This window comes from Vombatus ursinus, unplaced genomic scaffold (assembly GCF_900497805.2).
Source record: "Vombatus ursinus unplaced genomic scaffold, bare-nosed wombat genome assembly UNPS02001419.1, whole genome shotgun sequence".
Classification (NCBI taxonomy): Eukaryota; Metazoa; Chordata; class Mammalia; order Diprotodontia; family Vombatidae; genus Vombatus; species Vombatus ursinus.
Window position 1 is genome coordinate 8,457,031 of NW_020941197.1, and position 19,326 is coordinate 8,476,356.

The window sequence follows — 19,326 nt, forward strand, 5'->3', positions numbered from 1 at the left end:
GCTGCCCCATTCTGTGGGAATTTTAAAAATATTGAAATTGAGGTAGCCATGGAATTGCATTCATTTTTTCTTGTTCATCAATATTGAAATAGACATTGTGCTCACATTTATAGTCAATCAAATACATGGGAGTGCTTCCTTCTTGGCAGAAGGGTGGGAGACTACGGTTGCAGAATATTGCATATACTGTCAGATACAGCCACTGCCTTGTTCTATTTTGCTTAACATTTTCTATTCCTGGGGATAGTTTGTAGTGGGATTATGTCAGAAATTGACTAAGGATATATTGACTATGGGAAATATGTCATTGTCAAATGGTAATGAATGGCGAAGAATTCACTGTGCAGGTAAATAGAGTTTTAGAAGTCATCTAGTCATGTAGCTAGTAAACAGCAGAATTAGGATTTAAATGTAGTTTCCCTTTGACTCCACCACCTGTATTTTTCTCACTGCCCTCCACTTTGTTGTTGCTGTTCAGTTGTGTCTGACTTTTCATGACCCCATTGGGGTGTTCTTGGCAAAGATACTGGAGTGGTTTGCCATTTCCTTCTCCAGCTCATTTTTGTAGATGAGGAAACTGAGGCAAACAGGGTTAAATGACTTGCCCAGAATGACACAGCTAGGAAGTGTCTGAGACCAAATTCGAACTTAGGTCTTCCCTACTCAAGGCCTGACACTCTATCCACTGTACCATTTAGCAGCAATTTTTTCTCCAATGGAAAGGAACTAGGCCAGGACTAGATCAAGGATTCTTTACGTGGTATCTATGAAGTTTTATTTAAAAAATATTTTATGGCTATTTTATTATAAATGGATTCCTTTGTCCCATGCATTTTATTTTATGCATATAAAATACCATTCTGAGAAGTGATTCATAGACTTCACTAGACTGACAAAGTAATCCAAGGCACAAAAATGTTAAGAACTATTGGACTAGATGAATTCTAAGGTTCCTTTCTAGCTCCAAATCCTATGACTCTTGTTGTTACTTTTAAAATTCTACCAATTTTTCATGTCATAATAATAATAGCTAGCATTTATAAAGCTTTTTAACATTTGCAACGCACTCTACATATTCTCTCATTTGGCCCTCACAATAACTCAGTGAAGTAGGTATTATTATTACTATTCCTCTTTTACAGATGAATTGATTTACAGATGAGGTCACTTACGTTTATTAATTTATGATCTAAGGAAAACCATAAAGTGTGATAGAAAAATGTGAAGTGTCACTATTATAATTATCTTTTCTTTCCTGCTCCTCCTCTTCTGCTCATTCTGCCTTCCTCATCTACCCTTTCTCCCCCTCTTCTGCCTCTCCTCCTGCACCCTACTCTCTCTCCCCTGTGCTATGGACAAGTACACAGCAAGGTGTTTCATTAGCATGAGTAATAAGCAGGGGTAGAAGGAAAGATGCTAGAACTCAAATTTCTCTCTACTTATGGCTTAGAATCCACAGACAACATGACCTGCCCCGACCTTTGGAAAATGAACTTCCTTCCCTGACTCACTCTTGGCAATAATTAAACATAAAATTAGCCCTCAACATACGTGCAACAGCACTTCAAATGTCAACTCCCCAGTTATAGAATGTTTATGAAGGGTGAATTGTGTGAATAGATGATTGATGATAATAATGATAGTTATAGCTAGCATTTATATAGTGCTTACTCTGTGCCAGGCACTGTGCTAAGGCTTTACAAATATTATCTCATTTGATCCTCACAACAACTCTATGAGGTAGGTCCTATTATTATCCCCATTATACAAATGAGGAAACTGAGGCAAACTAAGTTTAAGTAACTTGCCCAGAGTCACACAGCTAGTAACTTTCTGAGGTTGGACCTGAACTCAGGTCTTCCTGATTCTAGACCCAGGCTCTAACCACTGTTCCACCTAGCAGCCTTATCAGATGATATCATGCATGGTCAAGGGGCTCATTTTGCAAGCTACTGTAAACAAAATAGAAAAGTCTGACTTGTGATTAAACAAAAAATTGCAGATATTATAATACCTGAACATTTTTTCTTTTGGCTTGGAGGGGGTACAGGTCGCACAACTATCAAATATTTAGGCTCTGCATCTGAAAAAAACAAAAACAACCCAATAACATTCATTAGTAGAAAGCTTTACAAGTGATATTTTATAAAGAATGGTAGAAAGATGGTATTTCTTATGACCACTTGGTCAATTGACTTTTTTGAAATTGAATATAAAACCAGACATTGAAAACCAAATGATGTAATAGATAAAACAAAAAAAAATGAGAGATACTGATTGACATAGATTTTGCATTGGTTTCTTGTGAATGTTTCCCATTTATGAAAGAGAGAAGATGATTAGACAACCAAGTCACTGAAGATGACAGACCTTAGCAGCCTTCTGTTACATCACCATTATCCAACATCCCACATTGTGGTCAATGCTTGATGTGTTAGAAAAAAAAAAGGAGAGAAAACATTCACACAAAACACACATGGATCTCATATGTTGAACAATCTGGCATCTCTCACTTTTATCACAGTGACTATGAATATTCATAATTACACAGTTAATTCATTCTCTGTTTATATAATTTGTAGGAGTGACTCCTACAGAATTCTTAAAACATGAGTCTTATTTTTCTTGAAAATAAACTTTCTTGTAAATAAAGCTTAAATACCTACTTCCATCCAACGGAAAGAACATTGGATTGGGGTCTGGGAGAGTTGAGTTATAATCCAAGTTTCCCTGTTAGTTATCCATGTGATTTTTGGTAAGTCAATTCATTCCTGCAGCTCTCAGGTTTCTCACCTCTGAAATGGTGGAAGGGCAAATTAAATGATCCCTTGTTCTCTCTTGTTTTCAAAAATCTCTAATTCTATGATATTTCTAGTCTAGGAACTAAAAAAAAAATCTCTGATTCTATGATATTTTCAGTCTAGGCACTAAAAACATCATTTGAAATCCATCAACTGGCTCACATGTCATGAATTAGTAAATTAGTAGATGGTCCCAGTTGACAAATCTGTTCTTAATAAAATGGTTGGTTTACATAATCTTCACCATGGACTGTTAGCATATGAAAATGATGTCCATTAAGCCCAATAAAGTTATGCTTAGGTTTCCTTTTTTTGTTTCCTAGGCTAATGCTTGGGTACACACACACACACACACACACACACACACACACAATGAATATGTTAAGAATTACTAATGAGTATAGTTAAAGAAAACAAGCTGTCAGTTGATTTTTTTGGCTGACTGATAGCCTTTAACAAAGACAAAAAATTGCTAATTTCTTCTCTGACTTTGAGACACGAGTGTCCATTGTTTTTTTTAATGGTTTTCTAACTTCTTGATCATAATAGTGACAATAAATGTTCTGTTCTGTTGTAGTAGTAAATGTATATCTATTAGAAAATGGATCAAGCTTATTAGATGTGTCAACTATATAAGAAAGGAGCCAACATTGGGCACAGTGCCTTAAACAAAGTAGGTACTAAGAGCCAGATGACCTATGCTCCAGTCTCAGCTCTGTTACTTACTACCTATGTGATCACAAGCAAGATATTTAATCTCTCTGGTGTGAGTCTCTATCTGTGGAATAAGTGGGTTGGAATAGATGGCTTGTAAGGGACCTCTCAAATTTAAATCCATGTTTCAATAAAATGTAAGCTCTTTGAGGTCAGGGAATGGTTTGCTTTTGTTTTTGTATCCTTAGTACCTATCATAATACCTGGTGTTTTAGAAATGTTTGAAGATGAATGAATCAATTTGATAGTTGCTAGCTGAAAGATCAGGCAGCGAGGTGGCACAGTACACACAGGACCAGGCCTGGAGTCTGGAAGACCTGAGTTCAAATGTAGTCTCAGACATATACTAGTTGTTTGACCCTGGGAAAGTCATTTAACCCTGTTTACCTCAGTTTCCTCACCTGTAAAATGAGCTAGAGAAGGAAATGGCAAACCATTCCGGTATCTTTGCCAAGAAAACCCCAAATGGGGTCATGAAGAGTCAGATGCAACTGAAAAGACTGAACAACAAAATAAGCAGCTAGATGGTGCAGTGGACAGAGTGATGGACCTTGAGTCAAGAAGACTTGAATTCAAATCTATCTTTAAACACGCACTAGCTGTAAACCTATCACAACCTCTGCCTCAGATTCCCCGTCTAATCTAAAATGGGAATGATAGCACCTATCTCATAAGGTTGTGGTGAATATCAAAAGCTCTCTACAAAACTTAAAGGGCTATATAAATGCTAGTTAGTAGTATTATTATTACTTATGGATTATATTTATAAATGGAAATGATACTACTATTGAGATAGGGTGGTAAAATGGAAAAAAATCAATTAGACTTACATTAGATTACAGTCCTGTCTCTATTATTTATTAACTGCTAATTGTTGATTTATTTCAGTCAGGTCTGACTCTTTATGACCCCGTTTGGGGTTTTCTTGGTAAGATACTGGAGCGGTTTGTCATTTCCTTTTCTAGCTCATTTTCTAGATGAGGAAACTAAGGCAAACGGGGTTAAGTGACTTACCCAGGGTCATACGGCTAGTAAATGTCTGAGGCTAGATTTGAACTCAAAAAGATGAGTCTTCCCAATACCAGGCCTCAAACTTTAACCAATTTGCCACTTAGCAGCCCCATTAACTGTTAGACTTAAGCAAATCACTGGATGTCTGAGAGTGTCAATTTCCTCGTTTATAAAACAAAGATTCTAACTACTAGCACAACCTAACTCCCAGGGCTGTAGTGAGGAATATACTTGGAAAATTGTGCAGGATAGCCTAAACATGAACTATCTTTGTGTTTCATTACTTCATAGGCTCATGGTTTTACCCTCATACAAATCACAACCTCTCTGTGTCTTAGAGTTACTGTGGCTGAAAAACGTCCTCACCTTGTGGCCAATCTTCTGGTAATGTATCTCCTCTAGCTTAACAGTGCCATCCTTAAAAGACATAGAATCCTATTACTCCAGTCCGAAATACATTTACTAAGAGTCTGGCATGGGCAAGGGCCTCTTCTAGGTTCTGGGGATTTAAGGAAAAAAACAAAAAAGAGCCCTTGCTTCCTGATTCTCTTTAATACTAGTTTCCTCCCTCTATTGATTATCTCCAAATTATCCTGCATATACTTAAACGTATATAGTTGTTTGCAATTGTCTTTACCATTAAACTATGAGGTTCTTGAGAGCAGCAACTGTCTTGGCCTTTTTTGGTATTCCCAGTGCTTGGTACAGGATGTGGCATATAGTAAGCACTTAATAAATGTTTATTGACTCACTGACTGAAGGAGTTTATGTTCTACCACAGGATTCATGGGCTATGATTTAGGGTTCGTCCCAGCCACAACCCTGTTCATTTCCTTCAAGTGACCTTACCTGATCCCCCCAGGTGTTGATGCCCCCATTATTACATTGTGCATTTATTTTCTATTCTGCATCTGCATATATATATTTGTAAGCATGTTATAGTCTTGGTAAAAATGCAAGCTCCCTGAGGGCAGGAACTGCCTCCCTTTTGTATCACCTAACACAATGCCTGGCATTTAGATTGAATTTAATAAATGCTTGTTGATTGGTTGAGATCACTGATCCATTTGCATATTTCTAATGATGAATAATAATTTTCATTTTCTCCACGTCATTCCCACCCACTGCCACCACGTTTTACAAAAAGTTCTCTCTGACATTCATGCTGTCATTGATGGCAAATCAGTGGTTCATTCGAGCCAGCAACAAGTTGATTGTTAAGTTTTCAGTGTGAGCTTTTATGCCTCAGAAATCTACAAATTACAAATGAGGGCTTGATTTATTGTTTTGTTGGCTGTCTAGAGAAAATGTTAATAATGCAGATTAAATTTTAAAGTGTGTCATGCCTACAATCCCTACCTACCCACCCAGAGCTGGGTGTTAAACATCTACCAGCACACCCCTACTGCAACTTCTCTATACTATCCTTTTTATTTGATGATAGGATTAAAGTAATGGGAGGGAAGAAGGAAGGGAGGAAGGAAGGAAGGAAGGGACAGAGAGAGAGACAGAGAGGGAAATGAAATCCTCAAATTCGCTTTTAATAATAATGCATTTATAAAATGTTTCGCAAAACTTAGAATGCTCAATAAAGATCAGCTATTATTTGTCTATGTGTTACTCACAAAATTCTTAGTTTAGCATAAATAAAGCTTCTTAGATCTAGTCTTTCTTACATGTGTAGATTTTTCTGCTTTCATGGATTAATTCATTTCTAGCTCATTGGTAGTCTGTGAAATGAAATCCTGGGAAAATATATTCAGAAGCCAAAGAGAGCATCATAAACGAAGGCATCTGGAAGATGAGATGATGCTTCTATTCATTTATGTTATGGCCAAATTCACACTGTGTGAAGCAGACGATTTTATAACCAACGACAAGTCACAGCGATGTTCCAACACCAGGAGCATATGTTGGCCTCCTCTACTGTTTCAAAAGCTTCCAACATCTAAATAGTTCAGTGATTCCCACTGGGAATAGTGAACTGAAATGATTCAAGAAAAAACAAGTTTGTTGTTTTTGTTCCATACTATATGAAATTCCTAATAGATTTGTAGTCGTCTGGAAGTTACATATTCTAGTAGAGAAAGGCCATGAGTTCATATTATCAACATATGAAAAATAAAAACAAAGCAGAAAAATTCTACCCCACAGTCTACAGTAATCACCTAATTAAGCCATAAGTTTGAAAAGAGTCTTACAATTTGAATAAAACTTCATTTATTTAAAGAAATAATCATAATAGTTTTAGGATGATCTTGCTTTCTTTTTTTAAATCTTATTTAAATCTTATCCTTATCCAAAGGATAAGGATACCTGCTCTGCTGCAGGTAATGTTTGCTGCTTTTGAGAGCAGCTTCTTTGGATCTGCCAATTCTTATAAATGGGAAAAGAGGATGAGTGCAGCCTATATGGAGCTTGCCACCAAGAACGTAGGGCTCCTCTGCGCAGGTTCTTAATGTGAACAGGATTGGGTTAGCGGCTGGCGATGCTACCTTATCCTTAATCTTATCCCAGTTACATATGAAAACAATTTTTACATTTTTTTTTTCAAATTGTAAGTTCCAAATTCTTGCCCTCTCTGCCTTCCTCCATCCTCATTGAGATGGCAAGTGATTTGACACAGGCTATACATGTATAATCATGCAAAACACATTTCCATGTAAGTCATTATGTGAAAGAAAACAGACAAAAAAATAGAAAAATAGAGAAAGTAAAGAAAAAGTATCTTTGATCTGCATTCAGACTCTATCAGTTCTTTCTCTGGAGATGGACAGCATCTTTCATCCTAAATCCTACAGAATTGTCTTGGATCATCGTATTGCTGAGAATAGCTCAGTTATTCATAGTAGATCACCATATGATACTGCTCTTACTGTGTACAACATTCTCCTGGTTCTGCTCGTTTCACTTGGCATTGGTTCATGTAAATCTTTCCATGGTTTTCTGAGAGCATCCTGCTCATCACTTCTTAAAACATAATAGTATTCCATCACAATCATAAAACAACCTGTTTGACCATTCCCCAATTGATGGGCATCCCCCCAATTTCCAGAGCTGCTTATAAATATTTTTGTACACCTAGGTCCTTTTCCTTTTTTTTTAATCTCTTTGGGATACAGACCTAGTAGTGGTATTGCTGGGTCAAAAAGTATGCATGGTTTTATACCCCTTTGGGCATAGTTCCAAATGGGTCTCTAGAATGGTTGAATCAGTATACAACTGGTGATCTTACTTTCAATAGTAAACATGCTGGTCCCTCAAAGTGGTATGTACCTCAAATGTTTATTTTGATCCACAATATTAAATGTACTTTGAATTTACTATTTATATACTTAGCCAAAGTTTTCCATTCTCTGAAGCTGAAAAGTCCATCTTTGTTTCATCACTCAAAATGGTGCACAAATGACTTGACAAATATAGCTGATATTTATATATATATATATATAATCGCAAATGTAGCAGAATAACATCAGATATATATGTATATAATCAGAATAACATCAGAAATCATGTTATTATACTGAATATGGTTGTTCAGTCATTTTTCAGTTGTGTCTAACTCATCGTGACCTCATTTGGGGTTTTCTTGGCAAAGATACTGGAGTAGTTTGCCATTTCCTTCTGCAACTCATTTTACAGATGAGGAAACTGAGACAAACAGGGTCAAGTGACTTGCCCAGGGTCACATAGCTAGTAAGTGTCTGAAGCAAGATTTGAACTCAGATTCTCTTGACTCCAGGCCCAGAGCTCTATCCACTGCACCTACCTAGTTGCTATGTACTGAGTATAGCTATGGCCTAAGAAGCACGTGGGAGACGCCCTGAAAGAAAGGTATTCCTCAGGGTACACAGTGAGAATATTTTAGTATGTTGAAGGGTTGTCGTAAAGTTCAATCAGTCCAAGCCTTTCATATTACAGATGAGGAAACTGAAGCCTAGAAGCATGAAATAACTTATTCAAGGTCACACTGATATTTAAGTCTTCAAACTTCCAGTTTAGGATTCTTTCACCTATACAGTGCTGCCTCTCAAAAGGCCCACAGTAGCATACATTCCCAGGTGGTCTTCCATCCCAGGGTTAACCAGATACGTCAGCTGCCTTGCTATTGTCAGATAGGATCAAAACCATAGGAACATCCACTCCAAAACTAGTTAGGGATAAAGAAAATAGAACCCCGCCATTCACATTGTCTTAGTTATTCCCATTGGTGCTCTGCTGCAGGTAACGTTTGCTGCTTTTGAGAGCAGCTTCTTTGGATCTGCCAATTCTTATAAATGGGAAAAGAGGATGAGTGCAGCCTATATGGAGCCTGCCACCAAGAACGTAGGGCTCCTCTGCGCAGGTTCTTAATGTGAACGGGATTGGGTTAGCGGCTGGCAATGCTACCTAGTGGTTAAAGGTCCATCTACTCTAGCAAGGGGGAATGATCTTCGGACTGGGAAAAATAGAAGAAATAGAGTTAAGAGGGAACTGAAACCCAAGATAAGCTAGGAGATAGTAAGAGAATGCATGAATTGATGAATGAATTCAAGTTTCCAGATCTAAATAAATTACATCACAGGGTACTGAAAGAACTTTCAGATTGGTAATAGAATCACTGTTAAAATCTTTCAGATCTTTTGGAGGATAGGAGAGTTGCTTGAAGCCTGGGTATGGATAAATGTCTCAACTTTCAAAAAGGAAGAAAAAAAGGCAATTTCTAGAAACTACTAGTTGGTGAGTTTGATGTTGATTGATGACAAAATTTCAAGAAGAATTATTAAGGATATGGTTGTAAGCACTTAGAAAAGAAAGTTTTGGTCCCTAGGATCAAGATCTCCAAAAACAAATCATACCAAACTAATATAATTTTCTTTTAAGAGTAACTTTACTGGACTGATGAGGGAAATATTATAGATATAGGGTAGCATGACTTTAATAAGACCTCTGCACAAATTTTTTCATGCTGTTCTTGGGGACAAAATGAAGAAATATGGGTGGAATAATAGTACAGTTAGTAGATTTATAGCTGATTGAACCCAAAGAGTACTGATAAAAGAAGTAGGTCATCCTAGAGGGCAGTCTCTAATGATGTGCCAAAATCATGGAAATGTATGCCTATCAAATTTGTGAATGACAAACCTGGGAGGGATAGCTAAATGAAGTGGATGACAGCATCAGAGTCTTAAAAGATGTGGTTAGGATAGAGCAATGGGCTGAATTGAATAAGATGTCACAGGTGTAACAATTGAAGAAATCAAAGGTGATTAGGCTGGAGAAGAAGAGAAAGGGGAACCATGACAGCTCTCTTCAAATATTTGAAGAACTGACATCTGGAAATTGGATTAAGTTTAATTCCATCTAACTTGAGAAGGCAGAATGAAGATCAATGTGCGGAAGAATCATAACAACAGAAAATGACTTAATACTTAAGGTTTGCAAAGCACTTTTATATACATTATCTCATGTGGTTCTCACAATGACCCCTTGAAGTAGGTACTTGTATTATTTTCATTTTTACAGACAAGGTAGATAGAAAGCTCAATTGGCGAGAACACTGCACTTGGCTTTGGGAAGACTTGAGATCAATTCCTGCCTCAGATACTTGGTAGATGTGGGACCCTGGGTAAGTACCTTAACTCTCTGCCTGTTTCAGTTTCCTCATCTATAAAAATGGAGAGAATAATAGCACATTTCCCTCTCAAGGTTGTTGCAAGAATAAAATGAGATAAAGTACTTTTTAAACTGTAAAGTTCTACATATTGTAGCTATTAGAATTGTTATTAGTGATAGTAGTAGTAGTAGTAGTAATAGTAGTAGTGGTGGTGGTAGTAGTAGCAGTAGTAATTGTGGTAAAATAGTGGTACTAGTGGTGGTAGTAGTGGTAGAGACAGTAGTAGTGGTAGTATTGGTGGTGATAGTGGTAGTGGTAGTGATAGTAGTGGCAATAGCGATGGTAGTGGTAGTAGTAGTAGTTGTAGTGGTGGTGGTAGTAGTAGTGGTAGTAGTGGTGGTAGTGGTAGTGGTATAAGGTAAGTAGTATGAAGAAATGGAGATCAGAGATAAGCAACTTGCCCAGGGACACATAATTATCAGTTTTCAGATGAGGGATTTGAATCCAGTTGTCTTTTTACTCCAAACCCATGTCCTTTACACTTCTAACTCAATAAAAGGAAAGAAATTCTAGCAATTAGAGCTGTTCAAAAATGGAATGATCATCTACCACTGGGAGCTCCTTGCCTCACTTGCATTTATCTTTGATTATGGGTACTTCCTTTCTTCTTTTACGAGTATCCTTTTAAAGTCTGAATTAATAAGAAAGCTCCTAGGGAGTCATGGGTCTCTTTAGATATTTCTCCATGCCCCATGTTAACATTTCCTTTTTAAAGACACCAATTCTTCTGGGTTTTTCATCCCTTTTTAAAGAGTCACTGTCCATAGGCTCATACCAATATTTTCTTTGGTCATTTTGAAATCTGCTTTCCAAAAGAAGATTCAAGTCTGTTGTGCCTATGTTTGTTAATTCCCTCAATGTTTATTATGATTTTTAACATTTTGACTTTCTCCCAAAGCTCCTCTTGCTTTCACTTCATTTCTCACCAGGCTACTCTCTAGAGTTCTTTATTATGCCCCAGAAACCTCTTCAACCTGGAAAATCACTTCAGCCTTAGAATTCTTACCTCAAAATTACTGTCAGTGTTGAGGTTCTCCCCCCCCCACTGCTTGGAGGGAACCTTCCAGAACCTCCATTTTAGGAGGGTGCCCTGGATATGTTTTCATTTCCTATCAGGCTATACTCCAAATGTAATCATGTCCTGGTAGTAGGTAACCCTCCCACCCCCAAACTCTTTTCAGTTTACTCTTGTATTGTCTTCTCCCATTAGAATACAAGTTCTCTGTCTCTATCTCTATCTCTCTCTCTGTCTCTTCCTCCCTCTGTCTCTCTCTCTCTCTCTGTCTCTCTCTCCCTCTCTCTCTCTGTCTCTGTCTCTCTCTCTGTCTCTTCCTCCCTCTGTCTCTCTGTCTCTGTCTCTGTCTCTCTCTCTTTCTGTATTCCCAATGCCTGGCAGATAGTAAACGTTTAAACATTTATTGATTGTTGCCTGAATGACTTCATTAACTAGTTCTTCCTTGTTGGTCAGAGTTAAATCCAGGGTAGTGGTACTCCTTATTACTTCTTGTACTTTTTGAAAAATGAAACTTTCAGCAAGGCAAGGCTAAGCAAAATTTTATCAGATGCTCAGCTTTTTAGTGGAACAAGATTTCCATCCACATCATATACTTTTTGAGTTGGTCTGTTTTGTTAGAACAATATTGTAAGATCATAGGCTCACATTTTGAGCTGGAAAGGACCTTGAAAATCACCTAGTCCAAACTGACAATGATCATGAAGCCTCGAGAGGTAGAGTGATTTACCCAAGGTCAAATTCTAAGGAGCAGAGCCAGAGTTTGAATCCAGACTCTCTGATTTCAGATCCCACATTCCCTTGCATCAGTCTTCTATCACCTTTTCATTTTATCCTTATTCAAATAGTTCACATGCTCCTACCATTCTGATATTTAAGGATTATTTCTATAAAAGTATCTGCCATCTCTTTGACATATATTATTATTATTCCTGTATCCTCTATCAGATATGTTTCTCATCATGAGGCTCATCTCACCAAGTGTTGGTGGTACCTATTGAACTCCTTGTGTTAAAATTTCAAGTGGACTGTTTATCATCACATTCTGCAAATTGTCACCAGAGGCTACAAAAATTCATTACTTTGTTCCCTGCTATGTTCTTATATGAATAATTGAGGAACCTCAACTAGTATTCATCTTCCATATTATAGTGCTCCAATCTTAAAATTGCACATGGACATTTTTTCCCTCAACTCAAATTTCAGTGTAAAGGTCTTATGATTAGATTGAAAAACAGTTATCAAAATGTTTGGAGGAAAAAAAAAACAACAACCAAGATCACAGACCCTGGATTAAGAACAACTGTGACTTTAACATTCCAATTCAATTATATATTTGTTGAGCACACTATTAAAGCTATTGTAAGTATTTTGGGAGACGCGCACGCGCACACACACACACACACACACACACACACACGAGAGAATCTGGTTTTGCAAGGAGCTTATAATCTTGGAGCACTATGACTCATATAGATGAAAAGTTATCTGACATACTGGTTGTCCCAAACTTTAAACTTTAGCTTTAGAAGCTTAAAATGGCATTAAGACTTTTGCAACACTCTGTATAAGGGAGTAATTGATAAATGCCAGTTAAGGAGAATAGATTCATAAGGATGTAGGAGGTTAGTAAGTGCACAGATGGGTGTGAATTAGAGCAATCAGGAAAGGCTTCTCAGAAGAGGTGAGAATGAAAAACAGACCTTGAAGGATAGGTCTGTATGGGATGTATGGGATGGAGATTCCAGCAGGCATTTTAGGGGAACAAAAATGTGTGGTATCAGGGATACATGAGCATGACATAGTTGAGAAAGAATGAGTATCCCAGCTGAAGCACAGGGTTTGTGTACAATCATATCTGCCATTTCAGTAGTGAAAAACTACACAAAGTTTGGGAACTGTTAATTCAGCTATGAGATTTCAAATATGTGTGTTCATATATACCAGAGGCCAAGAAGAAATCAGGCAATGAGCCCAAAGTCTATTTGTTATATTTCTGATTTTTCCTATTGGTTTAGTTTTTTGTAGGGATTTATGTTTATGAGAGAAATCTGAATGGTTTTACTAAAGCCAGATGTGCCTGGTCTTTTAGCTTAGTTGTTTATTCACACATAATCACAGAAATTCACATATACACCTCCTCATATTCACTCAGCACAATGCAGATGCTTAGACACACCCTTTTTCTGCCTCTGCAGGGGAATTTTCTCTATGGATTATTTTCTCCTTGGCCAAGCTCTCTGGACCTATGAAGTTAGGGGATAATACTTGCTTCTTCCTGATGCCACTGGCATTGGATTTGGTCACAGCCCTCTGTCCTTCTGAAAAGGATTAATTAGTCCTTTACACAAGGACAAGGGATATGGTATTGAGGATTTGGAGATGGTAGACATCCTCTTCTTCATAGTGGATTGAGCATTGGACCTGGAGTCAGGAAGACAAGTTCAAATATTGCCTCAGACACTTACCAGCTGTGTGACTCTAGGCAAGTTATTTAATCTCCCTGCACCTCAGTTTGCTCAACTGTAAAATGGAAATAATAGTAGCAACTACTTCCTAAGGTTGCTATGAGGATAAAATGAGATAATGTAAATGCTTTGCAAACCTTAAAGCACTATGTAAGTGGCTATAATCACCATCAATAAGAATACATTTCGGACAGCTAGGTGATGCAGTGGATAGAACATTGGCCCTAGAGTCAGGAGGATCCAAGTTCAAATGTGACCTCAGACACTAGCTGTATGACCCTGGGCAAGTCTTAACCCTGATTGTCTCTTAAAAAAAAAAAAAAAAAAAAGGAAAAGGTAACATTGGGGCAGCTAGGTGGCGCGGTGGATAGAGCACCGGCCCTGGAGTCAGGAGGACCTGAGTTCAAATGTGACCTCAAATATATAACTCTAGCTGTGTGACTCTGGGCAAGTCACTTAACCCCAATTGCCTTGCAAGAAAAAAAATCCTGCCCTACAGGAAAATTGAAGTGGAAAGGGATAAGAGAAGAGGGGGAGAGATAGAAGGGAGGACAGATTAGGGGAAGAGGTATTCAGATTGCATGCCATCTTGGGGTAGGGGGAGGGGCAAGATGGGGAGAAGATTTGGAACTCAAAATCTTGTGGAAGTAAACATTGAAAACTAAAAATAATTTAAAAAGCAAAAAAAAAGTAAGAATACATTTTAGGGACAAGGTCATTTGGGCAAGTTAGCAGAGAACTAAGAACACTGTTGGGCAGCTTCATTTTGCCCTCTTCTCATACTATCTGGAGACTGGGAAGCCAGAATCTTTTCTAACACCTAGCCACCATTCTTAAACTCACTAAGAGTTAAAGCAGAAGCTTGCTTATCATCTTCCTTTAGCTTCCACTTCAGCAAGGATCACCTAATTCCCCAGTCAGTTGGTTTACCAAGAGGCAATATTCACCAAGAGCAACTAAACTAGTCAAGTACAATTCATGCTGTTTCTTGAAATTTTTCACGTGGGTCCTACCTTAACAATGCTCTGTGCTGGTAAGTACCATGCATGGAACTAAAAAATGCTTAAAAATGAGCACTTTACCTCTAACCATGGGGGTCTATAATGATCCAATGGTAAGGACACCATTGCATGGAACACAGAGCCTCCCATTCTATCACTGTCCTCAGTGACTCTGCTGAGTCATTTTCTAGAGATTGGACAAAATTTTGCTCTGATATGATAATGAAAACAGGGTCCATATTTAATAAAAACAATTCTCTTGGCCACCAGCACTCAAAAGGCAACACACACACACACACACACACACACACACACACGCACACACTCTCTCCATTTTGGAAAGCTGTTGTGCATTAAAATTGTTGAATCTAGTGTGTATGTGTTTGGGGGAGGGAAGATGTGGTTGGGGAAAAGGAGGAGTTCCTTTCCAGAATCTGAATGTGCACCCTGCAGAGATAATTACTGACTTTTGGGCGTTGTCTGCTCACCATCTGAAAGGTTGGCAAGGATTTGCTTTTAAAGTACAACTCGTACATGTGCGCACGCGCACACACACACACACACACATTTTCCAGTGAACTCATGATTTCATTAATGTTATCTATAAAGGAAGTACTATTGAAAAGAGGAGAGTTGTGTTGTTTTAATAATAGGGTTAGGAAATATCAGTTGCCAATTGTTAATCCTCCAAATTTAAAGCCTTGATATCAGCCCAATTTTACTTTTCTTTTTGTTTAGTGGTCTAGTCAGGATCAATGTCAGATTAAAAGGTTTCAGTGAAGGGAATCATTCTAGTGAGATGAACTTATGTAAAGGGAGGATGGGGGGAGAACGTGTCTATTTTTGAAAGCTAAGACTTATGTCCTAGAGAGAATCATAGAGCAATGGGCTGCTGCATATTGACTGAGAAAACTACAAATTAACATTAATTATGTTACATTGTATTTTTATTTTATTAAACATTTCCCAATTACACTTTAATCTGCTTTGAGCCACATTCCAGAATTTTGCTGGCTGTTTTGGGCCCATAGGGTGGTGAGTTTGACACCTTTGGCAAAGACCATCAGATCCAGATGGAAATTTCCCTCAATCAAGTCACTTTTGACCTACCCAGACCTCGATTTCCTCATCTTTAAAATGAAAGTCATAGTCTCACATCCTACTTTACAGCATTTACTTGTTGGGTGGTCCTGGCCAAGACACCTAACTTACTTTGCCTTAGGGTTCTCACCTGTAATACTGGGATAATAATGCCTGTAATACCTACTTTATGGGGTTGTTGACAGGATCAAATGAGAGAATGTAGGTGAAATACTTTACAAACCTTAAAACACTAATAAATGTCAGCTATTGTTATAGTTGTTATAATGATGATAACAGTGATGATCCTTTCAGTCCTTTCCACTTCTAAAAAATGAAGAAAAGTTGGTAAATGCTTATTATTTGCCCATCATTAGGTTACCCATAGGCCCAATTAGGAAATAGGCAAAGTTTGGCTTAAATACTCTTAGGTCACGGTGTCAAAGGGGACAGAACACTGGATTTAGAGCCACCAGCTATGTTCTTACACATAACCTCTCTCAGCCTCAGTTTCTTCACCTGTAGTAGTGGATGAACCTGAAGTGAGGAAGTGGTTGTTCTGTTGTTTCATTGTGTTTGACTCTTTGTGACCCCATTTGGGGTTTTCTTGGTAAAAATACTGGAGAAGTTTGCCATTTCTTTCTCTAATTCATTTTACTAATGAAGGAACTGAGGTAAACAAGGTTAAGTGACACAGTTAGTAAGTGTTTGAGGCCAAATTTGAAATCATGAAGACTCATCTTCATGATTTCAAGCCCAATGCTCTATCCACTTTGCCACCTTGGAAGTCAAGAAGATCTGAGTTCAAATTTGTCCTCATTCATCTACCAGTTCTATGACCCTGGAAAAATCACTTTACCTCTGTCTGCCTCAGTTTCCTAATCTACAAAATGGAGGTGATAATAGCATCTGCCCAGCAGGGCTATTGTCAGAATCAAATCAGATAATATTTGTAAAGGTCTTTGCAAACCTTACAATGCTTTATAAATGCAAGCTATCATTATTGGTGAAATGGGGATGGTAATAGCATCTACCTTACAGGGTTGCTGTGAGCAAAAAACAAGGTAACATATTTAAAGCACTTTGCAAACCTTAAAGTCATATATAATGCTAGCTATTATTATTATTATTACTATTACTATTACTATTATTGTTATTATCATTATTATCAATATTATTTCAATACTCTCATTGTACAGATGAGGAAAACGAAACCCAGAAATAATTAAGTGACTTGCTCAAGGTCATACAGTTAGTAAGTGGCAGAGTCAGGATTCAAATCCAGGTCATCTGACACCAAGTCACCCCACTCTACGTCATGCTGCTGCCCTATGTTAGCACTCCCAGGCATATTTGAACAGGGCACAATTGGTATAGTGGACAAAGTACCAGGCCTCTCTGAAGTCAGGAAGACTCCTCTCTCTGAATTCAAATCTGGCCTCAGACACTTACTAGCTGTGTAACCCTAGGCAAACTTAACCCTGTTTGCCTCAGTTCCTTATCTGTAAAATGAACTTGAGAAGGAAATGGTAAACCACTCCAGCATCTTTGCCAAGAAAACCCCAAATGGGTTTACAAAGAGTAGGACATGACTGGAATGACTGAACAATAGTGTTCCATCGTATTTTTATTTATTTTGTTACATATATCCCATTTACATCAATCTAGTTCTGGCAACACTCAGTGTTCTGTGTATTTTATATTTTTGGCTTGCAGCATTGAGGATTAAGGGACTTGCCCAGGGTCACACAGCCTCTATGTGTTAGATGCAGGACTTCAATCCAGGTCTTCCAGACTTCAAAGCTGACTTTTACCCACTATGTCACCCTGGAGGAATTGTAAGTGTAGTCATTGTTTTTCAGTTCTTCAATTGTGTCTAATTCTATATGACCCCATGGGTCTTCTTTGCAAAGATACTGGAGTGGTTGCCATTTCCTTCTCAAGTGTATCCCCATTTTACAGATGAAGAACTGAGGCAAATAGAGGTCAAGTAAATTGTCCAGGGTCACACAGCTAGTGTCTAAGGGCAGTTATGAACTCAGATCTTTCTGACTGCAGACCCAATACTCTATCTACTGCACTACCTAGTAGTGGATGAGATTTTTTTTTCTTTTGACTTCTAATGGCCCTGCTTGAGGAGATATAAAAGAAGTGTCAGGCATAGTTCCTGACTAGAAAGGACTTGTACTCTGGTTGGGGAGATAAGACTTACCTAATAATAACAATTTACATTCATAGGGCATTCTGGTGTTTATAAAGTGATTTCCTGACATTAAGCAGACGAGGCAGGCAGCACTTCTGAGAGGTTAAGTTTCTCACCCAAGGTCACACAACTGCTACGTATCTGAGGCAAGGTTTGAACCTATGTCTTTCTGACCCCAAGTCTAGCACTTTGTCCACTATGGGTGATAAAATTAGATTTGAAAGACTTCTGACAACAAAGTTTCGATCTCTGTTGGTGAGCAGCTTTCTCGTTCTATTTATTCATTTATTTTTAGCTTCCTTTGAGTTTTGTAGCTTATAGCTTCCTTCTGACCACCAACCACTTACAATGTATTTGTTGCCTCACATAGTTGTATATATAGAGCAAAGCATAATGGTACTTCCGTGACCAAAGCAATCATGGACCCACTTTTTGGGAGTCCTTGAATGATGGCTGAGGAGGAATTTTCAAAGTAATTTGCTGGTTCTGAGAAAATTGTGAATTATACTTCGATGGAGTTGACTTCAGTAGTGTATGTATATCTTCTGCTGAAGCATATCCTACTCTATCCATAACTTCTCATCCTATGGATTTTTGCCCATGTCTTTCCATAAGTCCAGTGTAGTCTACTTATCCAATATGTTATTTTAATATTTCAAAGGCACCATTTTAGCACTCATCTATTCTCATGATGTGACTACCCTGCAGTTTTTTCATTGTTATACATATCTTCAATTATGTATTTTATGCCACTTCTCCCACATAAAGTAGAAAAAGCGTTGGTAATACATTGCATCCTACTTTATGTCTGACATCCATCTTTCCATTGCCCCTTGGGTTTCTTGTAATTCTGAATCATGTTCGTGAATTATACACAAAAAAAAAATCCTTGTGCTACATATTTTCCTGGGGAAGGGGAAGGGAACAAGTATTTACTACAGATGCTGTGTTAATCGCTTTTCAAATGTTATCTCATTTGTTCCTGCTTCATATCTCTTTCACTAAATTTCCAAGACAAAATTTACTTGGATACAATTTATTTGTTATCTGATGAGATCATCTAATCTGAAAAGAAATAAAGAAAGCTTCATAATCAAATTTCAAAAAGGATAGACTTTTAGGGCAGATGTTACTCATAGTATGGGCCTGAAGAAGGGCAGTTTTGTCTCTTGTCTGAAGACCAGTCTAGCTTACAGAAAAGCTTGCCAGGACTTTGGCTATGACAACATTTGAAAACTATCTACCCAAGTCACGGATTGGTTGTGTTTTGTTTTGTTTTGTTTTGTCAATGGAAAGATGAAACCACAGATTCTTAGAGTATCAAAGAAGATATTCATAGATTATTACGTTGTAAGGGACTTTAGAGATAATCTAGTCCAA

General features: G+C 37.8%; 1 protein-coding gene across 21 annotated transcripts in view; it reads right to left on the minus strand.

Annotated features, from left to right (window-relative positions):
* Window positions 1–19,326, minus strand: part of ABI3BP (ABI family member 3 binding protein) — a 301,260-nt gene that overhangs the window by 167,932 nt on the left and 114,002 nt on the right. For all 21 annotated transcript variants that reach the window (XM_027866372.1, XM_027866234.1, XM_027866358.1 and 18 more), the window contains exon 3: window positions 2,015–2,083. In XM_027866372.1, the coding sequence (XP_027722173.1) occupies window positions 2,015–2,083 (69 nt within the window). The remainder of the gene's footprint in view (window positions 1–2,014; window positions 2,084–19,326) is intronic.